This window comes from Lycium barbarum, chromosome 3, assembly GCF_019175385.1.
Source record: "Lycium barbarum isolate Lr01 chromosome 3, ASM1917538v2, whole genome shotgun sequence".
Lineage (NCBI taxonomy): Eukaryota > Viridiplantae > Streptophyta > Magnoliopsida > Solanales > Solanaceae > Lycium > Lycium barbarum.
In genome coordinates, this window is record NC_083339.1 from 113,562,371 (window position 1) to 113,589,297 (window position 26,927).

General features: G+C 34.6%; 3 protein-coding genes across 5 annotated transcripts; 2 read left to right on the plus strand and 1 right to left on the minus strand.

Annotated features, from left to right (window-relative positions):
- Positions 1 to 7,309: 7,309 nt before the first annotated feature.
- Positions 7,310 to 11,693, plus strand: LOC132631870 (leucine-rich repeat receptor protein kinase EMS1). Its single transcript, XM_060347582.1, has one exon. The coding sequence runs from the start codon at positions 7,624 to 7,626 to the stop codon at positions 11,437 to 11,439; it is 3,816 nt and encodes a 1,271-aa protein (XP_060203565.1). The 5' UTR covers positions 7,310 to 7,623; the 3' UTR covers positions 11,440 to 11,693.
- A 2,997-nt stretch (positions 11,694 to 14,690) lies between these two features.
- On the plus strand, positions 14,691 to 17,106 carry LOC132634022 (probable methyltransferase At1g29790). The gene has a single exon (XM_060350347.1). It carries the CDS (start codon positions 15,453 to 15,455, stop codon positions 16,842 to 16,844), a length of 1,392 nt encoding a protein of 463 aa, XP_060206330.1. The 5' UTR covers positions 14,691 to 15,452; the 3' UTR covers positions 16,845 to 17,106.
- Positions 17,107 to 19,923: 2,817 nt separating this feature from the next.
- LOC132631871 (heat stress transcription factor B-2c-like) lies at positions 19,924 to 22,109 on the minus strand. 3 transcript variants are annotated; one of them, XM_060347585.1, is made up of 3 exons: positions 21,907 to 22,109; positions 21,373 to 21,643; positions 19,924 to 20,928 (listed from the first exon to the last, which is right to left on the minus strand). In XM_060347585.1, exons 2-3 carry the CDS (start codon positions 21,619 to 21,621, stop codon positions 20,113 to 20,115), a joined length of 1,065 nt encoding a protein of 354 aa, XP_060203568.1. In that variant the 5' UTR covers positions 21,622 to 21,643; positions 21,907 to 22,109; the 3' UTR covers positions 19,924 to 20,112. The 3 variants fall into 3 exon arrangements, with proteins under 3 accessions (XP_060203568.1, XP_060203567.1, XP_060203566.1); XM_060347584.1 differs by having other exon boundaries at positions 21,373 to 21,635; positions 21,907 to 22,108; XM_060347583.1 differs by having other exon boundaries at positions 21,373 to 22,109.
- Between the last annotated feature and the right edge of the window lie 4,818 nt (positions 22,110 to 26,927).

A 26,927-nucleotide genomic window follows, 5' to 3' on the forward strand; every position in this document is an offset into this window, starting at 1 on the left:
CAGTTCTTGCATGCATGTTTTTAACTAAGAATGATTATTTCATGAATATCCTACATATCTACAAATTTTCATGCAACTATATTATATAATTACTTTCATGCTATGGTACAAGATACATACATACTAAATACAAGTTATTTCATGAAACCATATTTACAAGTTATTTCATGAAACCATGTTTACAAGTTATTTCGTGAAATCATGATTACAAGACATGTATAAGTTAATTCACGAAAACCATGGGCTTCTTAGCCAATTATATTATGTTCATGTTTTTGGGAGTTGCACGAATTACCGAGAAGGCTCAGATAGCCTGAAACTATGTAGCCACCATATGACAAGGATCGCTCCGCCCATATAGGACGATACCTTAATTTTACACTGAATGGATCCATCAGGCACGATACCATCTTATACCCTGGCAAGGTATGAGGGCTCTGCTGGTCGCGGCGAGAACCAGACTCCACGTACCCACGTGATGATATCACATATCGGTTTATGAAATGCTCTCCCTACTTATCATGTTTTACTTATATCATATATATATATATATGTACCCATGCTCATGCTCATGCTCATGCTCATGTTCATGTCCAGGTTTTCAGTTTCAGTTCTTATCATATTATTCCATGTCTCATGTTATTTCTTTCAGTTGCTTTACATACCAGTACATTCAATGTGTTGACGTCCCCTTTTTATTGCCTGGGGGCCTGCATTGCACGATGCAGGTACTGATATACAGGACGACACATCTGTTCAGTAGGACAACATTCGTATCAGCTTATTGGTGAGCCCCATCTCATTCGGGGTTTAGTCAACTTTTGTTTTATGATTAGTTATGCATCTAAGGTATGCTGGGGGCCGTGTCCCAGTAAGTATGTTTTCCAGTCAGACTCATGATAGAGGTTTCATAGACTAGACAAGTCAGTTATGTTATGTCAGACATTCGGAGTCGTATAGCCATTTTGGCTTATTCATGTTATTTTTGCACTCATGTTTAAACAAATATTTTTATTAAGTATTATGACTTACTACGTTTTATAAAGGCTCATTATGCATTCACGTTATATTCCGCTCATGTTATGCCTCATGATGATTCAGCAAGCCATGTGGTTCACTCGGTCACATGCAGCAAGGCATCGAGTGCCGTGTTTCGCCCAGGCCATGGTTCGGGGCATGACACTTCTTCACATGAATCCCATATTAATTTTTTTTATTTTTGCAATTGTCTTCTAATTCTCTACGCGGACTCCAACTTAATTTTTTTAATCTCTACTATTAAAGAAGAGTTGGTCCCACCTTAATTTTTTTTTTTACAATTTTTCTACTATTAATCAAAGAAGATTGGGGCCCACCCTTTTTTTTTTTTTTTACAATTTCTCTACTATTAATCAAAGAAGATTAGGGCCCACCTTTTTTTTTTTTTTAAGTGACTGACGCCGAAGCATGGGTAAACCCATGCTTCTATATAGTAGAAATAAAACTTTGTAATATTTAAGAATCGAAGAAGTCTAATAGCATGTAGTAGTTCATATATGGGATCCAAATGCTTCATGCAGCTGGTGTTTAATTTTTGTAACTTGTGAATGTGGTCTATGACATTATGTGACTATCAATTATGTGATATTACTCTTTTAGAGCAGATTTGGTTGTTTATTTCAAGTAAATTAGTCAAGTTGGGTGGTTTTGCTAATTTTTAAGAATTGTGGGATATAAATCATATTTCATAAGTTTTAGAAAAAAGTATAATCAAATACAACTCCATCTTCAATTACAATTTCACAAAATCCAAATAAAGTGAAAAAGTAATTTTAACAAGTTTCTATGCTTTATATATAAATGCATAGCAATGGGATTTTTGTTTTCTTTTCCATTTGATAATAAATTAAAGTGACAAACGTGAACAAATAAGGTTCTTTTCATCCTTAAGTACGAAGGCAATTGTTTTCTGATTTAGGAGAAATTTCAGAGAGTTCATGTGCTTTGTCCTCACACAATCATTAAACGACTCTATAAAATAGACTTTAGCTAGAGATATTACCAAAGTAGCTAAATTACCTGCCAGTAACCTCGATTATTACTAACAAAAGGAGTAAAGATTCAAATGTGTCAAACATCTAAATATATACAATTGAATTCATAATGATCAAGAAGGGAAATGGGGTTAGCGGGGGGCCTCTTGTTTTTTTTCTTTTTCTTTTTCCAATTAAGGGTTCTTTTAGATATATCACATATGTATCTACTCCTAAGCCCGTTAACCGGTTTAACCGGAATCGGACCGGTAACCGGTTAGGGAACCGGCCGGTTTCCGGTTAAAAAACCGGAACCATTTAACTGGTTCCGGTTTACCGGTTTGAAACCTCAAACCGGAACCGGTCCGGTTCAAAGTCTCCAAAACTTTTTTTTTTGTTTTTTGTATTATATATATATATATATTATAGTATTTATTAGTATATTGTAGGTATATTTACATATGTTATACAAGTTTATAAGTAAAGTTTAAATATTTACTGACTAACAGGCTAACAGCAAGTCAGCAATACAGAATATACATGTATACATATATATATATTAAGTTATATGCTTAAGTTATAGTGTTATACTACATATACCTAAAATATAGTAAGAATATACGTATACATATCAATATACCTAGGTTATATAACTTTTTATATATATATATATATATATATATTTAAGTATATTATATATACTTATAACTTATATATTATAACTTATGTTATTTATAGCTTAATTTTTTTCTAAGTTTATAAAGTCGTATATACGTATACATACATATATATATATATATATATATATATATATATATATATATATATATATATATATATATATGTATGTATGTATGTATATATATATAAATTCTTACTATACCTAAAATATAGTAAGAATATACTTATATATATATCAATATATGTATCAATATACTTAGGTTATATAACTTAATACATATAAATATGTTTAAGTTATATATAACTTATATATATGTATAACTTTATATATATATATGTGTGTGTGTGTGTGTGTGTGTGTGTGTGTGTGTGTGTGTGTGTGTGTTTAAGTTATACTTATAGTATACTATACATTATAAGTATATTCTTAATATATGTTAGTTATTTTTCAAGTATATAACTTTTTAGTTTTTATTTTTAATATGAACACAAGTAAATAGAAGAAAGCTCAATGAGCCATATATTTTATTCATTCTTGGATAACATTTATTAAGTTGTAGTTTTTTTTAACTTGCAAATAATACATGAGTTGTACAGAAATAGTAGAATAATAAAATCACCAATTTTGAATCATTTCGTTAATTTCCCCCATATCATTTTCGGTCATGGAAATATCTTCAAAATCTTCCATTTGGTCCGGTCCACTAGCTATCAAATCTTCAATTTCTTCCTCTTCGCCTTCCTCCGCTTCTAAGTTTTGGTTGCGTCGCTCCGATCTTATCCAATCGCGAATGCACACTAGTACTTGCAAGCTAAAGCCGGATAATGAATGTCTATGGTCTCCAATTTGTTGTCTTCCTTGGCTAAATAAGCTCTCCGAAGCCACGGTTGATACTTGAACCGTAAGGATATCTCGAGCCATTCTTGAAAGTACCGGATAACTTGCCTTGTACTTCTTCCACCATGTTAAGACGTCCAAGTCATCCAATTCCTTAATATCCACATTTGGCTGTATTAAATAAAAGTTATATTCATCAAAGTTTGCAGTACAAGAAGAAGTTGGTTGTGAATGTAAAACTTTTAAACCCAACAAGCCCTTTTTGCTACTCTGAGAAGTAGTAGGGCGTGGAGCAACGGGTGTAGCACGTTCTTCCAAACTAGAATAATGAGTAAAAACTTTTCTAAACTCATCATCAATAGCAAGTTCGGCTTCAGCTAAAGATGGTTGAACTCCCTCTTCAATTTCTAAAAATGTATAAATTTGACTAACCAAATTTTTAGTATAAGACACTTTTAAACAAGGATTTAAAAGAGAACCCAATATAAATAAAGTTGAGATGGGAAAAAAATACTTCTTAAATTTGATTATCATTTCAAAAATAGCCACTTGATAACCGGGTTTATATTTATACTCTTGTAAAACTCTAGCTATTTCCGCTAAGTAGGCTAAAATTTCGATTACCGTGGGATAGAATTGTCTAGAAAAAGCAAGAGTTGCATTATAAAAAATTTCTAAGAGTTCAACACATTCTTTAACATCTTCCCAATGCGTAAAAGTTAACCAATCATCACTATTAATATTATATTTGTTGTGAACTTGTTGTATGGGAATCCTATACTCATATGCTTGTTATAGCATAATGTAAGTATAGTTCCACCTAATCTCAATTTTTATTTGAATTTTCCTAGGTCTAAGGTTATTTTCCACACAAGCATTTTTAAAATTTCTAATTCTTCCCCTATTAGCATTACAAAAAAGAAACGCAACCGCATCTCTAACTTTTTGAACAGAATCTTCAAAATGCACAAGACTATCTTTAACAATTAAGTTTAAAATGTGACAACTACATCTTACATGAAAAATATTTCTTAGCGGAGGGTTTAGTTCTCTTTTTATAAGACCTATCGCCTTTGTATTATTAGAAGCATTATCTAAAGCAATACAAAGTGTTTTTCTATAAATGTTAAAAAATTTCATAATAGTAGACATTGAATCTGCTAAAAAAATTTCATCGTGACGACCTTTTCCTTCATCATATAAAAAAGCTATAATTCTTTTTTGCATAACCCAGTTGTCATCAACCCAATGACATGTAATAGCAAAAAATCTAACTTGTTAAGACTAAGACCCAAATCAGCGGTAAGACAAACATTACAATTTAAAGAATTAAATACATGGCGTAAATAAAATCTATATTTTTTAAACAAATCTATAACATCGGCTCTACAAGTACTTCTAGGAATACCCTCAAATAACGGATTATAACAACGTTGAATGTAAGTAACAAACCCCAAACCCGAGGGAAAGGAAAATGGTAAACAATCATAAGCTACCATTTTAGCTATTTCTACACGCTCTTTTTTCTTGTCATACTTAAAATTTCTACCGGTTCGTGGGTCTATCGTCATTTGAATACCCCCCACATTTGAACCCGTTTGCTCTCCCCAAACATCCATATGTTTGGCTCTCATATGACCATTTAGTGTACCGTTCCACCATCCTTACCAGTTCCTTGCTTAAAACTAAATACTTGTCCATATAGGGTACATGTAGCTGATTGGTTTTCCCTATTCTTAGTCATAAATTTCCAAACTTTAGCTGTTGGCTTACGAGTTCTAGGCGGTTTGTCTTGTGTATGTGATTGGGCAGGACATGTATCTCCTATGGAATTTTCGGGGGGTTGCATTTCATCATCATCTTCATTAATTTCATTAAAAGTGTCGGTAAAATGTTGTTGCATTGCCTCATGATCTAAAAGTGGATTATTTCCACCAACATCAATACCAAAATTAGGTGTTTCTTCCACAAATGTTTCCTCATTAAGCCCACCCCTAACAATACGACTACTACTACCGGCACCACGTCTTAATCTCTTTGACATTATTAAATAGAATTAATTTAAATCACAATCAAATAAATCACAAGAAAATAAATTACAACAAATTAAATTGCTAGAATTAAATTGCGAAAAATAAATTGCTAGAATTAAATTGCGAAAAATAAAGATAGAGTTGGAACGAAGGTACCAAATTGCCGGATTAATTTCCAACAAAGTGAAGGCGGCTAGAATTGCAAATCCACCAAAGCTACTTCGGATTGTTGCAAAATCACCAACTCCACCAACAATATTATAATTGCAAAATTAATAATTGAAAGTTGAAACTATAATAAGACTTTGTAATATTTATTTGAAAGAAATATAAAGTGGCTAATTATTGCAAAGTAATTATAATTGAGAGATTGAGATTTGAGAAAGAGAAGAGTGAATTGGTGTGAATTAAAATGAAAATGAAGAAGGGTTTATATAGGGGTGGGGGATGGGTTAAAGTGTTAAAAAAAAAGTTTGAGGGGTTGGGGGGCCAAAAATTAATTTTATGACCGTTTGGCAACGGTCATTTTTGCAAATGGATCGTTGCCAACGGTCCATTAACGGACAAAGGCCCAACGCCCAACGGCGACTATAATTTTTTTTTTATTTCACCGGTTTAACCGATTTCAAAAAAATCGGAACCGGTCCGGTTATCAATTTTAACCGGTTAAATCGAACCGGTTGACGGGTTTATCTACTCCCCAGCTCGGAATCTTAAAAGGCTTAATACCCAGATGGACCCTTAAATTTGACATGTTTTGTAAGATAGACATATAAACTTATAAGGTGACCAGATAGACACTTAAACTTACTCAAAGTGTATTTTTCAAGTTTTTCAGTTGTTTTGAAAACAAAAACTATATTTTTCAAACACTCACAATTTTCATGGCCAAACAAGCCCTAAATATATCACAAAATATTTTTTTTAAAATGCAAAAATAAGGCAAACGCATATACATGAGACTATAAATGTGCACTTAAACCAATAAATACTCGCTAATCGCAATTTTGCAGCTTTCAATTAACTCGATTTTTTTTTTACACTTGAATAATTAAAAAACAATAACTTTAACCAATAAAAATCCTTAAAAAAAGAAATTTCAAATTAAGAAATTTCTTTTTTTTAAGGATTTTCTTCTCGGCTTTACAGTTTTCTTAATTTGAAATTTCTTTTACACTTGAAATACTGAACTTAGAAATTTCTTAATTTAAAATTTCTTTTTTTAAGGATTTTTATTGGTTAAAGTTATTGTTTTTTTAATTATTCAAGTGTAAAAAAAAAATCCGAGTTAATTGAAAGCTGCAAAATTGCGATTAGCGAGTATTTATTGGTTTAAGTGCACATTTATAGTCTCATGTATATGCGTTTGCCTTATTTTTGCATTTTAAAAAAAATATTTTGTGATATATTTAGGGCTTGTTTGGCCATGAAAATTGTGAGTGTTTGAAAAATATAGTTTTTGTTTTCAAAACAACTGAAAAACTTGAAAAATACACTTTGAGTAAGTTTAAGTGTCTATCTGGTCACCTTATAAGTTTATATGCCTATCTTACAAAACATGCCAAGTTTAAGGGTTGATCTAGATATTAAGTTATCTTAAAATGTCTCATAAAAAACTGAGTTGTAGTATGACTGACAAATTCCAAAACCAATAACCTTTTCGAATTCATTTGTCGGTAGTGAAATAGTCCCACCCGTGGTAGTAGTACCACTAAAGTAGGGGCCAAGGACCCCCACTTAATAGAAGACAGTGCATTTTCTTGTTTCTCACAGTCACATTACACCACCAAGAAAACATTTCTTGGGATTACAAAAAATATTTTTTTCTTCAAGAATTTGGTATTCCATTCCACCATGGAATTAAATCATCTCTTCATGTACCCAACACTACTCTTCTCTTTAATGTTTTCCAACTTTCAACATCCAATTCAGAGCCCTCTTTAATGGACTAGACTTATCATCATAGTGTACTTATAGGACTTTCTCCTCATTAGTCTTGTTAATACTCCCATCTACCACACTTCGTTCATTTCATTTCTCCATCACTCTCTTTTTTGTGATGGCCACTAGGTTTCTTTGTATCACTGCCATTGTCTTTCTTTTCTGCTTCTGTGTTTCTAATGCTATTCTTGAAGAGGATCCGGAAAGACAAAGCCTGTTTTCTTTCAAGAGTTCTCTTGAAAATCCACATATTTTATCTACATGGACCCCCACAACTTCACATTGTCAATGGAATGGTGTTTTCTGCAAAAATGGTCAAGTTGTTTCCCTTATTCTCTCTTCTTTATCACTTAAAGGACCCATTTCACCCCACATTGCTTCATTACAAAGTTTAAAAGTCTTGGACTTGGGTAATAATCAGTTGTCAGGCAAGTTACCAATCCAACTCAATGAACTCACTTTGTTAGAAACACTTAAACTTGGTTCAAACTATCTCACAGGAAACATCCCACCTGAACTTGGAAGTTTGACTGAACTAAAGTTACTTGACCTTTCTGGCAATGAACTTACTGGAAAAATCCCACCCCAACTTGGTAAACTTTCTCAGTTGCAAATCTTGGCACTTGGTAACAACCTTCTTTCAGGTTCTCTTTCTGCAAAACTCTTCACAAAGCTTCAATCTTTAACTACTTTTGATGTTTCCAACAACACCCTTTCTGGTACTATTCCACCTGAAATTGGGAAATTGAGAAACCTTACTGATCTTTACATTGGGCCTAATAAGTTCTCTGGCCAGTTGCCACAAGAAATTGGTGAACTTTCTAAACTCCAGGTTTTTTTGGCTCCTTCTTGTTCACTTGAAGGCCCATTGCCTGAATCTGTCTCAAAGTTGAAATCTTTGAGAAATCTTGACCTTTCTAAGAACCCATTGAAGTGTTCAATCCCAAAAGAGATAGGCAGTCTTGAAAATCTGAGTGTATTGAACCTAGCTTACTCTGAGATCAATGGTTCAATACCTTCTGAGCTTGGAAAGTGTAGAAAATTGACTACTGTTATGCTTTCTTTTAACTCACTCTCTGGTTCTTTACCTGAAGAACTTGCAGAGTTGCCTATAATGACTTTTTCTGCAGAAATGAATCAACTTTCTGGTCCATTGCCTTCTTGGCTTGGAAAATGGGCTCAAATGGATGCATTATTGCTTTCGACTAATCGGTTTTCTGGGAAAATTCCAGCTGAGATTGGGAATTGTTCTATGTTGAGTCATATTAGTCTGAGCAGTAACTTACTGACTGGTGAAATACCTAAGGAGCTTTGCAATGCTGTGGCACTCACAGATATTGATCTTGAGAACAACTTTCTCACAGGCAACATTGAAGACACATTTGTCAAATGTGGTAATCTGACTCAGTTGGTATTAGTAGATAATAGTATTACTGGGGTGATTCCTGAGTATCTATCAGAGCTTCCTTTGATAGTTCTTGAATTGGATTCCAACAATTTGACAGGTCCTATTCCAATGAGTCTCTGGAATTCTGCTTATATAATGGAGTTTTCTGCTGCAAATAACCACTTATGGGGTTCTCTACCTTTGGAGATTGGCAATGCTGTGTCATTGGAGAGGATAGTTCTTAGTAACAATAAGATAAGTGGTGTCATTCCTAAGGAGATAGGTAACTTAACCTCTCTTTCAGTGTTGAACTTGAATTCCAATCTTCTTGAAGGGTTCATTACTGATGAGTTGGGTGAGTGTGTCTCTCTTTCAACATTGGATCTTGGGAATAACAGGCTAAACGGGTCGATTCCGGAGACACTTGTGGATCTGCCTCAGCTACAGTGCTTAGTTCTTTCTCACAATGATCTTAGTGGTGTTATTCCTTCTAACACTTCAAAATATTTCCAGCAAGGTAATATCCCTGATTCAAGTTATGCACAGCATCATGGTGTCTATGATCTGTCTCATAACAAATTGTCTGGACCGATACCGGAAGAACTTGGAAGTTGTGTGGTTATAGTGGATCTTTTGCTCAGCAATAACATGCTATCGGGAGAGATACCACGGTCACTTGCCCGTCTGGTGAACCTCACTACTTTGGACTTAACCGGGAATTTATTGACAGGTACTATCCCAGAGGAATTCGGATACTCACTTAAGCTGCAAGGATTTTATCTGGGGAATAACAAGCTTACAGGATCAATCCCTGAAAGCATTGGCCAAATAAGTAGTTTGGTGAAGCTGAATTTGACTGGAAACATGCTTTCAGGTCCAATATCCTCAAGTTTTGGGAACTTAAATGGGCTGACCCACTTTGACTTGAGCTCAAATAGACTTGATGGTGAACTTCCTCTGTCGCTTTCAAGGTTGGTAAACCTTGTTGGCCTTTATGTTCAGCAGAACAGGCTTTCAGGAAGTTTGGATAAGCTATTCTCAAACTCTGCAGCATGGAGACTTGAAATTGTTAATTTGGGTACTAACTCCTTTACCGGAGACTTGCCAGCATCTTTGGGCAACTTGTCGTACTTGACATTTCTTGATCTCCATGCAAACAGTTTAACTGGCGAAATTCCAATTGAGCTAGGAGATCTCGTGCAACTTGAGTATTTGGATGTCTCGGGCAACAGTCTATTTGGCCATATTCCTGAGACAATATGTGCCCTTCCCAATTTGGGTATACTAAATTTTACGGATAACAAACTGGAAGGAGCTATACCAAGAAATGGAATCTGCCAGAATCTTTCTGAATTTTCAGTGGCTGGGAACAAAGATCTATGTGGGGGAATTGTGGCTCTAAAATGCCCTGCCAAGAATTATGCTAAAAGATCATCAATGTTTAGTGTCTGGGGAATCTTGTCAATGGTGGCTGGGACTATATTAATTACTCTTACTGTAGTCATTGTGTTAAGGATATGGTTTAATAGAAGCAGCAGAAAGAGTGATTTCGAGAAATCTGATGACAGCAAAGTTGACAGTGATGATCAGCACCTTTATTTCTTAGGTAGCAGCAAGTCGAAAGAGCCTCTTAGCATCAACGTAGCCATGTTCGAGCAGCCCCTTCTCAAGCTATCCTTGGTTGATGTTCTTGAAGCCACCAACAACTTTTGCAAGACTAAAATTGTTGGTGATGGAGGGTTTGGAACTGTCTATAAAGCTACTTTGCCCGATGGTAAGACAGTTGCAGTTAAGAAGCTAAACCAAGCAAAAACTCAGGGTCAGCGTGAATTTTTAGCTGAAATGGAAACTCTGGGCAAAGTGAAACATCGAAACCTTGTTCCTTTGCTTGGGTACTGTTCTTATGGTGAGGGTAAAGTGCTTGTGTACGAGTATATGGTTAACGGGAGCTTGGACCACTGGCTGAGAAACCGTACTGGAACACTTGATGTGCTGGATTGGAGCAAACGACTTAAGATTGCAGTAGGCGCTGCTCGTGGCCTGGCTTTCCTTCATCATGGATTCACACCCCACATAATCCACAGGGACATTAAGCCAAGTAATATCTTGCTCAATGAAGACTTTGAGGCAAAAGTTGCAGATTTTGGGTTGGCAAGGTTGATCAGCGCCTATGAGACACATGTAAGCACTGATATTGCTGGTACATTCGGTTATATTCCTCCCGAGTATGGGCAGACGTGGAGGTCTACAACAAGAGGAGATGTTTATTCCTTTGGTGTGATCCTGCTTGAATTGCTGACAGGGAAAGAGCCAACGGGACCTGATTTCAAAGACGTCGAAGGTGGAAACTTAGTTGGTTGGGTACTTCAGAAGATCAAGAAAGGTCATTCAGCTGATGTGCTTGATCCAACAGTACTTGATGCAGATTCAAAGCAGATGATGCTTCAGACATTACAGATTGCTGCAATATGTCTCTCTGATAATCCAGCTAATCGGCCGCCCATGCTCCATGTCTTCAAGTTCTTGAAAGGAATCAAAGAGGAGTAGATTACCACACTTTCTGTTATCTGTTTTAGTTGTCTTTGCACAAGTAGCTTCTAAAATTTAAGTTGAATGACAGTTAATCCTGTCTCTGTTATTAAGCATATGTTAATGTTAATATTCCAGGTCCTAACCATTAGTAATTGCTATGTAACATATAGTCTTTAATCACTATGGCCATTTCCCTTCGGCCTTTTTTCGGAATGAAATCACTGCTCTAGCCACTTGCAGACTGTTGAACAATTTGCTACAATCAAATAAGTCGTGATTCTAATGAATGATCAATTTAAATCAATGATAAATCTCATGACAAGTTCTCCAATAATTAGTCATGCCGACTAGAGGATGTTCTTTTGCATAAATAAATAAAAATTACTAATATATATGATATAGTCTAGATTTGGATTAGCTCTATAGCTCGACTCGGATCATGGTCTGCATGTGCTAAATTCTCTAGTTGTGAGTAGGATCATTTGCATGTGTTATGGGATTTGAGGCCTAATACAAAATTTTCTAAAAGTGGTCTAAAGCACAAAAAGCGATTAACTTCAAAAGTAGTGAGCTAGCAGCAATGTAGGTCTTTGACCTATTCATGGTACGTACATGTGCTTATGGGATTATGAATGTTACGTCTGACAGAAAGTCGAAAACATTGAAAATAAACGGCGATTCTTTATTACTACTACCATAGAGTATTAGAGGTGTCTCATGAACTGTTTCTAGTCAACAAGAGGTACCAATCCTTATTGCCAAAAACCAACTTTCACGTCTGCATTAATTCCATTTTCGTGTTCCAAAATAATTGGGGGAGGTGGAGTATTACCTCATTACATAGATGAAGAGGCATTTAAAATGAACAAACAAACAAATTAACATTGACGAGTTGTGTTTGGTATGATAAAAATGATTTTTCCAGAAAATATGTTTATTGTGGAAGTCATTTCTTGCTTATGGGTGTAAGTCATTTTGTACAATTATCTAATATTTAATTTCATAGTACTTGCTCTAACTACACAATGAACTATTGCCTCCACAAGAGAAAAGAAAATGAGACGTGAATTAGTCAACATTCCCCTTATCGAAACAATATTGAGTCAGTAATTAAAAGTTTCTGAGTAATTTGATAGATGAGTAAGGTTATGCAGTCGATTTCATCATTTTGATTCTTAAAAGTATCCAGACTAACAGAAGAATGAATTTTATTCGTCGACTATAAATTTGTAAATTTACCTTATGGTAGGTGTTAACTCTCAACTCTTAACTCATTAAAAAGCCACGATTGATGGTCTATGTATGTTAGGGTAATGTGATTGAGTATTACTATTAGTTAAAGAGGTATGTAAGTCAAGAAAGTGGAAAAGGGAAGTGATAAACAAGAGGCATTAAAAATGTTGTTGCAATAAGTTTCTATCATTCAATAAACAAGCTGTGTCCTATTTATAGCTGTTGACCACTTTAGGTCATAGCCATCTTCTCCCCAAAAAAAAATAAAAAAAAATCCAGAAAGATATAATCCATACTAACATCTTAGATAGTCGTGTGGAAAGCTCCTTTAATTCCTCAAACAGACTTCGTTGCTTGTCCATCCTACAAGCCTATATTCATTAATCTCAAGTTTCAAGAGGAAAAAAGGAAGAAGAAACAATTGGTTAACTGTACTTTCAGTAAAAACTATATCTTCTCTAACTTATTAAAAGTTTGAAGAAAAAAAAAAAAAACTTGATTAAGAACTTCTCTAGGCTGTTATTTGAATAAACAAGCTTGTCATCATGGGTTGAACTAACAGTCATATACAGCCCTTATGCTAATTCTTTGGGCTTGGGAATACTCCATGAAGGCCCAAAGGCCAACTCTTGAGAATAGAAGCCAGGGCCAACATTTTATAGCTTAAATCTGCTAAGGCTCCCAGTATGGCCGACTTCTAATTGCCAAAATTAAAGAGATTTTTACATTGTATAGCTTCCCCCAAAATAATAACCAAAAAATTTATAGCTTTTGTATATTAGTGTTAATATACATACTTTATAGGGATTTTTACACTCTATACCAATTAGGGTAAAATAATTACATTCTATCCATTATTATACAAATTTTATACTATGTAGAAGTGTGTATAAACATCTCTTTTATAAGTTTGTATAATATTCTATACCAGCGTAAACGTATGCATAAACACCTCTTATACATTATTATACACCTTTATACAAGGTTGATACATTGTCTACTGTAGGTGTATAAAGTTTTATATTTATGTATATTGTTGTACACCATGAAAAAGTGGTATGCGGATGTGATTTAAAATTTTGGCTGCGTAGATGTAATTTCTAATGCTGGATTGTACATTAGTGAAATTTCTCCTTTGATACACAATTGTATATATTTAAAATATATTTGGTTAGCGATTTTGCTAAGCGGCCAAATATGTTAAAAGCCTAAAATTAGATGTGCTTCGTGAATGTCTAAATAAAATTTTGACGTTTAACGGTACGGAAAGTTTGAATACTTTGTAAATGGTTTGGCAACCAGAGACTACATGATGTTTTACATCGAGGGATGTCACTTTAGCCCCGTTTTAAGTTTAATTTTGCTTCATCGAGCAAACAGCTCTATGTCAAATATTACACTAACCTTTCTTCTTATGCTAAGTCATAAGTTGCTCCCTAAATTTGCTTGGAAAGTCATTTACACACCTTATACTACGGACCTATCACCCCTATCCTTATTTGAATTAATATTACCCTAAAGTTGATGTGGCACAGAATGTGTTTTCACCTTTATACGCGCCAGTGATGAGAAGAAAAGAAAAGTGAAGATTCTGCTTAAATTGTACATATGTCATTTTTTTAAATCTGGCCAATTTTCTAATGACAACTAATTGCACTTAATTAATTGTATTCAGTGTATTAGAAACTCTCTTTTCTTTCTTTTTCTTTTCTTCTTCCCTATCTGGTTCGTCCATTTCCATCACTGATGAGAGTGAGACCATGACTTTGATAACAAAGCAATAGTTTTGTTTACTGCAAATCACCTCAATGGATTAGGTTAGATGGGCGAAGTATGCAACAAGTACTACAATTTAAAACAATAATTTTCTTTCCTTTGCTTAGTACATTGAGGAATGAAATTAACTCCCAGTAAGCTCTTAATCCTATACGTACATATAAAGTTTGTTGAAACTTTAATAAAGACACGTTTTCTTTTTATATACAAATTAATCAAACGGTATCATGAAAACACAATTATAATATCTCAAATGAAAAGATTATTTGCACTTTCACTCAGTCTTTAATCCTTAAATATTCTTCCGTAGGTTTCAAATATTCAGTGACCAAAGATTCCCCCTGCTTTCCAATTGTCAACGCTCTTACGTTATATTAAAATCGTTGGAGATAAAGAATACCATGTTGTGTATATGCCGAGACACCTGTAATTACTCTTATCTTATACTCCTACTAGTATTCGTTATTTGAGATTGTATTTATTTAGTACAAAATTGGATGCTAAGATTTTCGAGCTTTTTTCAGTTCCTGAACGAGAATTGCTCTTCCTTAATCAAGCTCATGGCCCAGCTAGTTAGCTTCGACTTCACGATGCTTTCACGTTCATTTGGTATCTGTTTTAAGGAATTACCCAAGAAATTGAACTTATTTAGTTCTATCAGCTATTTTCTCCAATTTTTCACTTTTTTGGATTCCTTGGAATTTCTTTTTCCTGGTGGTATCAAAACGCCGGTATGTTGGGATATCTTATCTGTCTTTCCAAGAAAATGGATGTCTGATCTCTCTCTCCATTTTGTTTCAAGCATTCACTGGGCAGTTTCCATACAACCATTTTACCCTCTTTTTTTTTGGTGCGAGGTAATTTCTTAGTATATAGCAACTTCTTGATTTGCTTGTATGGATGCTATTCTCTATAGGCATTGCTCGAACAATACCATCTCATTTTGGATTGTTTATATGGTAAATTGTTCTGTTTTTGGTTTAATCAGATTGAGAGACAGTTATTATTAGTCAGTGAGGATGGAGAAGCCTTATAATTTGCATTTTCGAAAACGTAGATTAGGAAGGGTTATGAGTTCGCTCCAATTTGTGCTAGGTGGGCTTGTTATATTTGTAAGCCTTTCGACTTTATTTAGCTTCTATTCTGTTGGATTTTTCATGCATAATGAGGATATATGCCGACATTTTTATGGCGAACTGTACGATATAAAATCACTGACTGCTCGAGTCGATGAAGTGCTTAATAAGATGGAAACTCTGCAAAACAAGCTAGAACTGACTGTAAAGCAGATAGAAAAAAATAAAATTGAGTTCTCAAGAAGCAAGATTTCAAGATTGGAGTACAAGAGGTTGTTAGAAGAAGAGGTGATTAGGCCTTTATCATCGGCGCAAATTGCCCTTAGGCAAATTAGGCTGCCAAAAGTTGAAGGAACTGTGGCTATTAAAGAAGACCCCTTGATTAACACCTTTGTGATTGAGGAGATTCGGAAGTATATAACCCCTAAGGTGAGTAGAAATGGAGAGGTTAATGCCTATGGAACTCCGAAGATTTATAACACGATAGGGCATGCGTGTGTTTCAATGAAGAAAGAGTTGGAAGAATATATGGATTATGATATTGGTTCATATTGTAAAGATGATTGGAATTTAGCTCAGAAGCTAATGCTTTATGGTTGTGATCCTTTGCCTAGGAGGAGATGCTTGACGAGGGCGTCTAAGCTTTATCGGAAGCCTTACCCGATTGACAAGTCCCTTTGGGAAATTCCAGATAGAGGAAATGTTCGATGGAGCAATTACAAGTGCAGGAATTTTGAGTGCTTAGCAAGTAAGAACCCGAAACGAGGCTACACCAAGTGCACAGGATGCTTTGAAATGGACAAGGAACAGCGAAAATGGGTAACAAATTCCTCTGTTCCTGTGGATTTTCTTATCAAAGATGTTTTGGCAATCAAGGCAGGGGAGATCAGAATTGGTCTTGATTATGGTGTTGGTACGGGGACTTTTGCTGCAAGAATGAGAGAGCAAAATGTGACAATCGTCTCGACTGCTCTCAATCTCGGGGCTCCTTTCAGTGAGACGATAGCACTTAGGGGTTTGATTCCGCTATATGTGACATTGAACCAACGACTCCCTTTTTTTGACAACGCGATGGATTTGATCCATACGAATGGACTTATGGATGGTTGGATTGATCTGCAGCTATTGGATTTCATCCTTTTTGACTGGGATCGCGTTTTAAGACCAGGAGGATTGTTGTGGATCGAGAGATTCTTCTGTAATAGGAGGGATCTCGACGAATTCATGTACATGTTCCTGCAATTCAGGTACAAAAAACACAAGTGGGCTATTTCTCCCAAGTCCAAGGATGAAGTTTATCTTTCTGCACTGTTGGAGAAACCTCCACGATCTTGATGATTATTGTAAGCTTAATTTTGCAGCCATCTTCTATTGTGCTTGTTCTCTTGTTGCACAAACACTGTCATTGAAATTACATATCCTTTTGATCTTGTGTCTAGTTGTAAAGGAAGTTATGCTTCGTTTAGGTTCAAAATACTTGGTCTGCATGCTGGGAAAGTGTATATTTCACATATATTCACCTCTGAACTTCATAATATGAAATATGTACTTTTGTTATATTAGTACTAAATTAATAATATTTGATCATTTTGGAGTTTGAAGTTTATGCTTTGCTCATAATTTATCGTAATTTTTATGTTTTAAGAGAATTGCACGCCAAACTTCGTAGCTAGTAATTAACATGAATATGTTAAAATTGTGATGCCTTCGTCTTCGATTCCTGGGTCCGCCTTTGCTCTGAAATCAAGTATAAAATGCAAAAGTGACAGAGCTTCAGTTACTGATTAACTTATGAAGTACGATTTCTTTTGATAATTACCTTCCTAAACATAAAACATAAGGTGAAGATATGCATAACAGGGCTATCAAGAGGTCTTATCATTATGTTAGTGTGTAAAGAATCAGCAAGCCAAACAAACGATAAGCTTGCTTATTTTACTTAAGCTCATTAATAGTTTTCTACCTTCTTTACTTGCTTCTACAACTAATATATTCTAACAAAATTCTTCCCCATCGCCTTTCAAGAGAACCCCAAAACACACAAGGGACAGGGAACTTAGTGGTTATCAAAGAAAGCAAAACTAAGACCACTAAATAACACTATAGGATGACAAGTTGCAAGGGCTGCAATTGCATATCATCCTTATAGTCTGAACGAAAAGAAAAAAAAAAAAATGGAAGCTTGTTCTCAATCTAAATATTGTAAAAAGTCCACTTACCTTGACAATATTTGGTAAGAGATAGATTTATGCTCTATTCAGTAGGCATCATCAACGTACATCAATCCAATATCAGTTTTTTTTAAGAGAGAGGTCAATTATTAAATTGCATAAATAACTTTTCGGACAATTTATATATTTTCCCTTTCTTCTTCAGGAGGGATTTTGGATATGAAATGGACGATATTTAAAAATATAATATTTGAAGTTATTTTTTAAAAAAAAAAAAATGTTAAAAGTCAAGGTTACGTTTGGACATGAAAACACAATTAGAACATTGTGACTGACAACTTTAAATTTCACCTTTCTATACAAGCAAGCGGCTATAAATATTTTTAACCGACAGCTAAATGTGTAGCTTCCCTTTTAGTTTTGTGTTACAAATCCAAATCTCAAGCTCCTTTTAAAAGTTATTTCATTTTGCGAGAGAATAGCATCTTTAAGTATTTTGACCAAAAAGTTGTTTTACACTTGAAAAATTACAAAAGAATCACGGACATAACGTTCTTTCCTTTGCACAATTCTTCAAAGAACTTACGAAAAAAATTGTCCGCCGTCCCTTTGAAAAGATCAGATAAAAAGGAAATCATTTTTTTACGGCTACAAAGAAAGTGGATGAAGAAATCAAAAGGGATCAATCAAAGAAGCTTCTTAAAGATAGTCCCCACATGGCATCACGTGACTTAGCACGTGTGCCCCCATCGTACAAATGCCATCACAATTGTCATTACTCTCCGTTCAATTTGTTTACCTTACTTAGTCAGTCTCAAAACGAATATTTTTTTCATAAATTTTACGGCTCTTTAATTTTAAAGGGTATTTTGCTATTATATCTATTTGTAATGAGTTTAAGTTTTGGTTTTGTGTCTGTCAGTAGTGTACAATTTTTTTACATTATCATGTCATTTTGGACTACATTATTTTTTTTTTACCTCGCCCCCCTTTCAAACCCTCCGTTATTCTTGCTCTCTCAAATCATGCTATTTGTCAGTCATTTCCTCTCTCTGACTTTTCCGTCCTGTCAGATTCTTTCTTCTCCTTCAGACCTCCATCCCTGCTGTCTATTTCAACAGAATGTGATTTTGGATAATAATAAAGAGATCTGCCCCTGTAAATTGTAATAATGAAATAGACAACGCAAACTCTCAAAAACAATTTGAAATGTTTTCTTTTTCTTGTGGTAAGACCATCTCCAATTTTGCATCAAATGTTATTTTGGTGCAAAAAATGGTGTTTTGAAGCTCGAACCTTACACTATTTTTTGCACCATTTTGGTGCATGAATAGTATTGCACCAAATTTGGTGCAACACTACTCATCTACATCATTACTATTCATTAATATTTTATTATTATTTTTTATTATATAACACTTTTAATTTAACATATTATAAATTTTAATTTTTACATTTAGATTCCTCATCCATCTATTCATCTACACCATTACTATTCATTAATATTTTTTATATTTTATTATATAACACTTTTAATTTAACATATTATAAATTTTAATTTTTATATTTAGATTCCTAATATACCTAATTATTTTTTATGTAATATCTTAATTCATGCACCTAATGTCCAATGTAGCCAAGCCTGAGGAAAGTATGTTGCCTGTTGAATTTTATTATAGTTTAGGGCCTTGATGCTACTGGATTCATTTGTAATTTTTATTATGGTCAATAAATTAAGATATCTACACTTTACTAGCAGGATATTTCTTTGAAAAATTGTAGTTGTTTGTGCGTGTTCTATAAGCACGAATTGCTTTGGAAGAATAACTTCAAGAGATGTGAGTAAAATTTACTCAGTTTATAATATCATCTGAGATTTAAATGGTGCTTATGAACTCATATTGCTTATATAATGAATATGAAAAGTATTTCCATCTGGGAATGAAATTGCTTTTCCAGTTGAGGAATTGAAGAATTTGACGAGGATGTCTGAGAGAAATCCATTGACTTTAGTAAATAAAGTTGGAAAATGAAAAACTTTTGGCTAACAGTAAAACTTGGGAGCAAATTTGGCGACCATTAAACTAGGAAATAATTTAGGTAACCAGTATTACTAGGATTCAACTTCTTACGTTTAATCTTTATTTTTTGGGTCATAAAGTATAATTCTATAAAAAAGGTAAAAGTCATTATTATTAACATTTAAATTACCCGAAAGTGCAAAAAATATTGTACAATGACAGTTCACGAAACTTAAACTCATCTTTAATTTAAAGATAACAATTTTTTTTTAAAACTTTCTTAATCTCCGTGTCAAGTCAAAATAAGACAAACAAATAGAAACAGAGGCAGTAACACCTGTTTGATCTTTGGCTCTTTTGATTTTGATAAGCTAATCTCTAATCTAATCTAAGTTACTCACACCAACAACTCTATGAATTACAAACCCTTTGATTTCGTCCACCACTGCAATTTATCAGCCACGATGTCTCTTCATTTTTACTACTATCATCATTTTCCTGATCCGACGGTTCAGATTTCACATCCGTTCTTCCAGGTTGCCGCAATCGTAAATCATGATCATGCTCATGCTCATGCTCCTGCTCCGCCGTTGTTGCTTCCTCACCACCTTCCCTAACACGTTTCACGCCTATCGAAAAACCGAATAATCTCGCCCGCACATCATCTGGTTCGACCCGATCAGGTACAGTTTGAATCTCTGATTGATCATCAACAGACCGGTCATTCAGTAAGAGATCGAGCGGCTTCAACACCGGTAAAGGTGAAATACTCTCAGCTGATTGATTATTAACGCTGTTGGAAGTGTCTTCGTAATTCGACATCATGCTGTATATATTGCCACAAAGCTTCTTCATGTGGCATAACTCTTTGCTGAGCTGTAGATTCTCTTTTCTTAACCGTTCATTTTCCCCTAACAGCCCTGCTGTGCTGCCTGCAGATGAATTTGATGATACGACTTGCTCTTCGCCGGAATCTGAGGTGGATACACTACGCGGTGGCTGAGCTGCAGGCGGAGCAGGCGCAGGCACAGGCACAGGCACAGGCACAGGCACAGGCACAGGCACAGGCACAGGCACAGGCACAGGCACAGGCACAGGCGCGACCGCGGTTGCAATCGGCGTGGTTACTACCTTTCGACGCAGGATATCACGTAAGAGACTTTTATCACCTTTTCGAAAACAGTCGTTTGCGAATTCCCATCGATCAGGTACGACTTTCCGAAATCCCTGCAAAATCCAAGAAAAGCTTTAGCTCCTGTCTGGCCCTAGATTTTGAAACTTAAAATTGTGTTTGAACATATATCTTATTTAAAAGGCCAGTTATTTTACTTAAAATTAAAACATTTTATTTAAAATACGAAATTATAGGAATCAGGGAAAAACTTTGTGAAAGAAAATTAATGATTCGAACAAATCTCTTAGTGGGAAATGTTCGAGCCTCATTGCTTGGGGTCAAATTAGGATATGCGTAAAAATTTAAAGTTTTATGAGCGAAATTGAATTTCTCTAAAAAAAAAAAAAAAAAAACCTAGCCCATTGAAACTTAAAAATGAAAAATAAATTTTATGGCCAAACAGATATTTAAAGATCCAAAATTTATAACAAAACGCCAGCTTAGTTTTTAGCATCGACGAAAAACAAACTCATCCCAAATCAAATGAATTCACTTACATAGGTGTTGAGCTGGCGAACGAAGCTAGAGAAATTATTATGCTTAAAATATTTAGGAAGCAAATCTCTAGCAAACTCCGTTGGATTCCAAACGATGAAAGTAGATCCATCTTCATTCCAAGAGATCACGCCGTCAATAGATTGATCCTCCACGAGCTGGTACGTCTTTGTTAGAAACGGCGTCGGAACGGACCTCGCCGTTTCACCAGCCATCGTTTCTCTGTTCCGTTCTATTGCTGGTGTAGTCATATCTTCTTAATTACCTGAATAACTAAAGTCCATTTAATACAACTCAAAAATCATTTGTCAGAATATGAGCGGTTCACCCTGCACCCTCAATATGTGGGTTTCAGTCAGTCATTGAAGGATTAAAAAGGAAAAAAAATCATCAGAGGTAGTTGCTCGGATGATAAGCACCTCCACCCTCAATCTCTTGGTTTGAGTCACCCAGGGATCAAAAAATTAAAATAAGAAACAACCATTTGCCGGCAAATATACCAAAGGAAAAAATATTGTAATCTAAAAGTTACATACTTGACTGAAGATTCGATGTTACTAGCGCAGATCTGGAGCCAAAACTGCAGGGAGAAGGAGAGTTTCCCTTAGGATTTTTGGTGATTCTAGAAGGTTCCGATGACACATATGAGGTGGGGGGGTTTGGGTGGGTAAGAACTGGTGTAATAATAAACAGATAAGAGTTGGCAAGAAGAAATGGAAAATTCAAGAAAGGAAGAAATGCAGATACAAGAGGAAAATTATACTTTTAAGTGGCACTTTCTCGGTATTAAATTGTATAAATTTTAAAATATTTTTTTTATTAAATTAATATGAGAAAATTTGTAACGTGTAGTATTTTTTATATAAGTTTTAAATATGTAAATTTTAATCTTATAATAATAAATTAATTTAATTTAATTACTTTAAAATTTAATCAAATTAACTCTTAAAAATAAAAAATATCACATAAATTAAAATTAAAATAGTAAAATGAAAGAAAGAGACGGAAAAAAGAAACAACCAGAAGCTACGTTACGGACAGCTTCCCAAAGTTGAGTTATTAAAAATAGAAATAAAGTTTTAGCAACACTTATTGCCTTTCGAGAAGTTTCAATTGGATTCTTAAACGTGGCACCTGATGAGAAGCTACACGGTATACTATATCCTACGCACTCACAGGCGAATAGGGAGACTGTGCGATGTATTTGAGTTGATTTATTTTTGCAGTACAAAAAAATATGTTTTTTTTTTTAATAGGAATGGAGGTGGTATAAGCCCTTTTTTTAGTAGTCAAACTTGTGGAAATGTAAATTGTATTGCCTTGACTCCATGTGTTGAAGGCTTGAAGCCAAAATAATATACGTACCAAATTATAGGATCAAAGTAGGTCAATTACCGTAACCATTCAACAGAGCAAAATGCATATCAAATAAACAAAATTAAATTTAGAGATTGAAACTAATGTAAATTTGAAAGAACTTAAAATTGTTTACCCCGAATTTAGGTAATCAATTGAATTTGTAAGTGAGGTATAGGATATATGGATGAGCTTTAATCTATTTGGTCGGAAGAAAATGTATATGGATTTGCTGTGAGCAAGTGAATCGAAATCGCTGATTTACACTAAATATATGTATTAAATAATATTTAAGTATTGAATGAATAAATAAAGCTAAAGAAGAACACGCAAATCCGGACCAATATCAGAGAGAGGAAGAGGGAGAGATTTCATATATTTTGCTATTACAATGTTCTAGATTTGAAAAAGTTAACCCTGCAAGTAGGGAAATGTCTCATATTTATAGTTTAGCCTTATGGGCCCTCTATACAACATAAAGCCTTTTTTAATAAAGAAAACCCTAAAAGGATAAGGTTGGGTCGTAGGGTCTGACACTCGTACGATTGACAGTACAATGTGGCAGAACGGTCTTGACGCGTGGCAATTATGTAATTGATCACCCGGACTAACGGCCACGATCACCCGGACCGACGGCCACGATCAACCCGGCTATGGAGAAACCGGACCAAATGATTTCCTTCGCTTTCTTCTGATAACCACTTCTAGTACGATACCTCCGGTCCGAAAGAAAGTCTTCGTGCTCGTGCTTATTTCTTTCTTCCCTCGATTCCTGGTCTCACCGGTCTAGCATAAATCCGATTTTTACCGTATACAAAAATAACATGAGTAATTTTTTAAAAATACATTAATTTTGGGGATCAATGTGGGTTCATGATGAGCTGATTAAGTTATGATGCGTTATTTAATCTAAATCATTGTGATTTTGAATGGATTGAGTCATAACTTCGTTTTCAGTTCACAATATTTTTTCCGCTCCAAGTTTTATCCAACTAGCTCATTATGTCGGAAAAGAGTGAGGTCGTCGTAATTTATATTGGATGTGGGTTATATAAAATTAACCAATATACCGACTCACTTACAGATCAAAGAATTGGAACAATTTAAAAGGATGTTTAAGAAATTGTCATTATTTTTCGTTGAACAATTATACTCTAATATTGGGTAAATTTGGTGAATTGAAGTCTATTTTGCTTGAGAACAACTACGTGTGATGATTCAAAGAGGTGACCCATTCCTTGTGATTTTTCCTCCAAGTTATTGCTAGTTTTTTACTCTAGAGCAAATCACTCAGTAAGATAAAATATAATGATTGTAATTTATAATGATGGTTGTGGATAGTGAAATTATATTAAATTTAAATCCGCAAGAAATTTAAATTATATTAAATTTAAGATACATTAGTCCAAATAAATATTATGGATTAATATAATTGGATTAATTATTTAAGTCCAGTAAATGTGGATTTAATTAAAGATCCGATTTCTATTGGGTTAGTCCATTAATTTGGGCTATAAATAATGAGCCCACTTTGCTAAGCCCAAAATGTCATCTTCCTAGAGGCCCACTTTAGTGCCACGTGTCAAATGACGTGTTACGCCAAGTCAAACAAAGAAGCCTATAGGGTCATGCCACGTGTCAAAATGATGCAGCATGCGTAGTCAAATCAAAGGCCAATGAAGATGCGTCATGTGTACAAGTGACATGTTCCGACCAATCAAATATCGTCATATCAACTGAAATCTGATTGGTCGAAAGAAGCGTGTCCTTATCACAACTCCACCATTCTACAATTATAAATAGGGGTCTCGTAATTTAGAAAAGGGACAGAAATTCTAACAAGAAGCAAGAGAGAGCTCGTGGATCAAACACTGCAGATTTCTCTACAAGCTAAAAGCATTCAAGTATTTCTCTAGAAGTTCTAGAGATCCAGACGAAGATTCAAGATCAAGCTTCAAGCCCTTGAATCCAAGTACAAGTTCAAGATCAAGACCACCAGATTTAAGATCAAGCTCAAAAGCCCTTGAATTCAAGTACAAGTCGAGATCAAATCCATCAAGTTCAAGAATAAGCTCAAAAGCCCTTGAAATTATTGTTGAAAAGACGAATCAGAGGAATCATAGAGATTGTAACACTCATGTTCTGAAATCAAATACAAAGATTGTTGCGATATTTTCCTGTCTTGATTATTATTTTCTCGACGCGAATTTTATTGTCTACAATTATAATTTAACATTAATTAAAATGAATAAAATCTCTTCTCTCACTTTCCAATCCTTCTTCCAAATTTTCCACATTTGAAGAGTTAATAGTCAAAAACTTATCTAAACTATCACTTTTTTTTTGCGAGTTTCGTGTCTCAACTATCAATTGTGCCATTATATTTATCTATTTAAACTATCACACCCTTTTATTAAAACGCATCTCGACATTGAGTTGCCCAAATATTTAAAATCAATCGACAACAATCGCGTGGAGGACAACGTAACTCAACATTGGGGTTTGTTTAATACAAAGAGAGTGATAGTTTAAGTAGGTAATTAGAAAAATGGATAGTTGAGTTATGAAACTGTAATAGCTTAGACGCGCTTTTGACCATTAACTCACATCTAAGACATTAGATATTTGGAAACATTGTAATGGTCGAAATTTGCATGTGCCCGCTACGAGTTTAACTAACCCATTCTCGTATTGTTGTAACACTCGTATCTGTTCCGTTATATGAATTGTGCTAAAATATTTGCCTGAGCAAAAATGCATCCTCTCTAACCATTTGAGGTGCTACAATCGAGAAAGTAACACGTGGATCCCTAGGCCACAAGCCACATCCTTCAAGTGATTAACTCACGACAATACAACTTTTGATCGAGTACAAAGGGATAAATGGAGATCCAATGGACTCTTCAATCACTTTTGAGTCTTCAATCACTTTTGAGGTATTTGAGCCAGGATCTCGTCCAACTAACTCATGTATGCATGTCATAGAAGACTCCTGGTGGACCTTTGAAAGAAATTGAAGAACAATGTATGGAAAGATTTTTTATATTTCTTGTATATCCTTTGTACAATATTGTGGCGTATATATACATACAAAATAGAAAATACCTATAAAGTTAGCTGTTAAATATTACTGTTTGAAGGGTTTGGCATGATCCAAATCAAATGGTGGATGCAAACTTTTCCATAGCATTGAAAATCTGAAAGTAACATGCCACCTCACATGTTGAATAGAATAACATGAATCGTGGATGCTACGTTTGCCTGCTACGTGTGTGGATTGTGGTCCCATGCTGTTTTTTGGCATGCAAAATAGGACGAAATGCTGGGAATTGGACCATTTTGGCCAGACTCAAACCCAGGAAGTTTTTGGACTAATCAAATCGCAACCGGGTAAAATTCACAACTACTCATTTTTCAAATCCGTAATTAAGAATAATCACCATCATTGACTGAATGTCCTCGAGTTTCACATATGAAATTCGAAAGTCCAAGATAATGATATTTTCTCAAGATATGATCAAAAGTGGTCAGTGAGTTCTATTTCTACCCAGTTATACGAACCAGTGAGTTCTATTTCTACCCAGTTATACGAATCAACTATTTTTCTCGCAATATTGGACTTAAAATAAATCTTGTTCCTGCAGCACAACTAATTTACTTGAAAGAAGGCGAAATCTAGCACAAGAATTAGAGAAAATCTGTTTTCCTTCCTTTTGTTTATTCACTCTCTCCCATTGTGAGTGATCTCTTATTATCCAGCAGTGAATGGGAGGGGTCTCATACAAACATAGAAAGGGACGCAACATAGAAAATTTATGTGTTCTAGAAGCAAATACAAATTTAAAAAGAAGGATCTTTCCTAGCCAGGCATTGATCCTGGACCCTCTTGTGTTTATGTTCGAGACGAGTTAAACTCACAGTCATACATCTACACGTCTAGATTAGATAATGTATCCAAATTTCTCTCAGCTCATCTTATTTGGATTTGCCATTAAGATAAAGAAAGAAAAAAGGAAAAAAGCTTTCAATATCCAAGGATGTTGACAGTCTCACGGATGCATTCACGCATTCGATTTCTCTCATCAACCCTTTTCTATTTTTCTTTACGCTTTATTGCAGAAAATTATACTTCAAATATTTCCTACATATCGTGTGCTATATATGTCCCCTCTTCTACCACGCTTTAAATCTAGAAGAATCC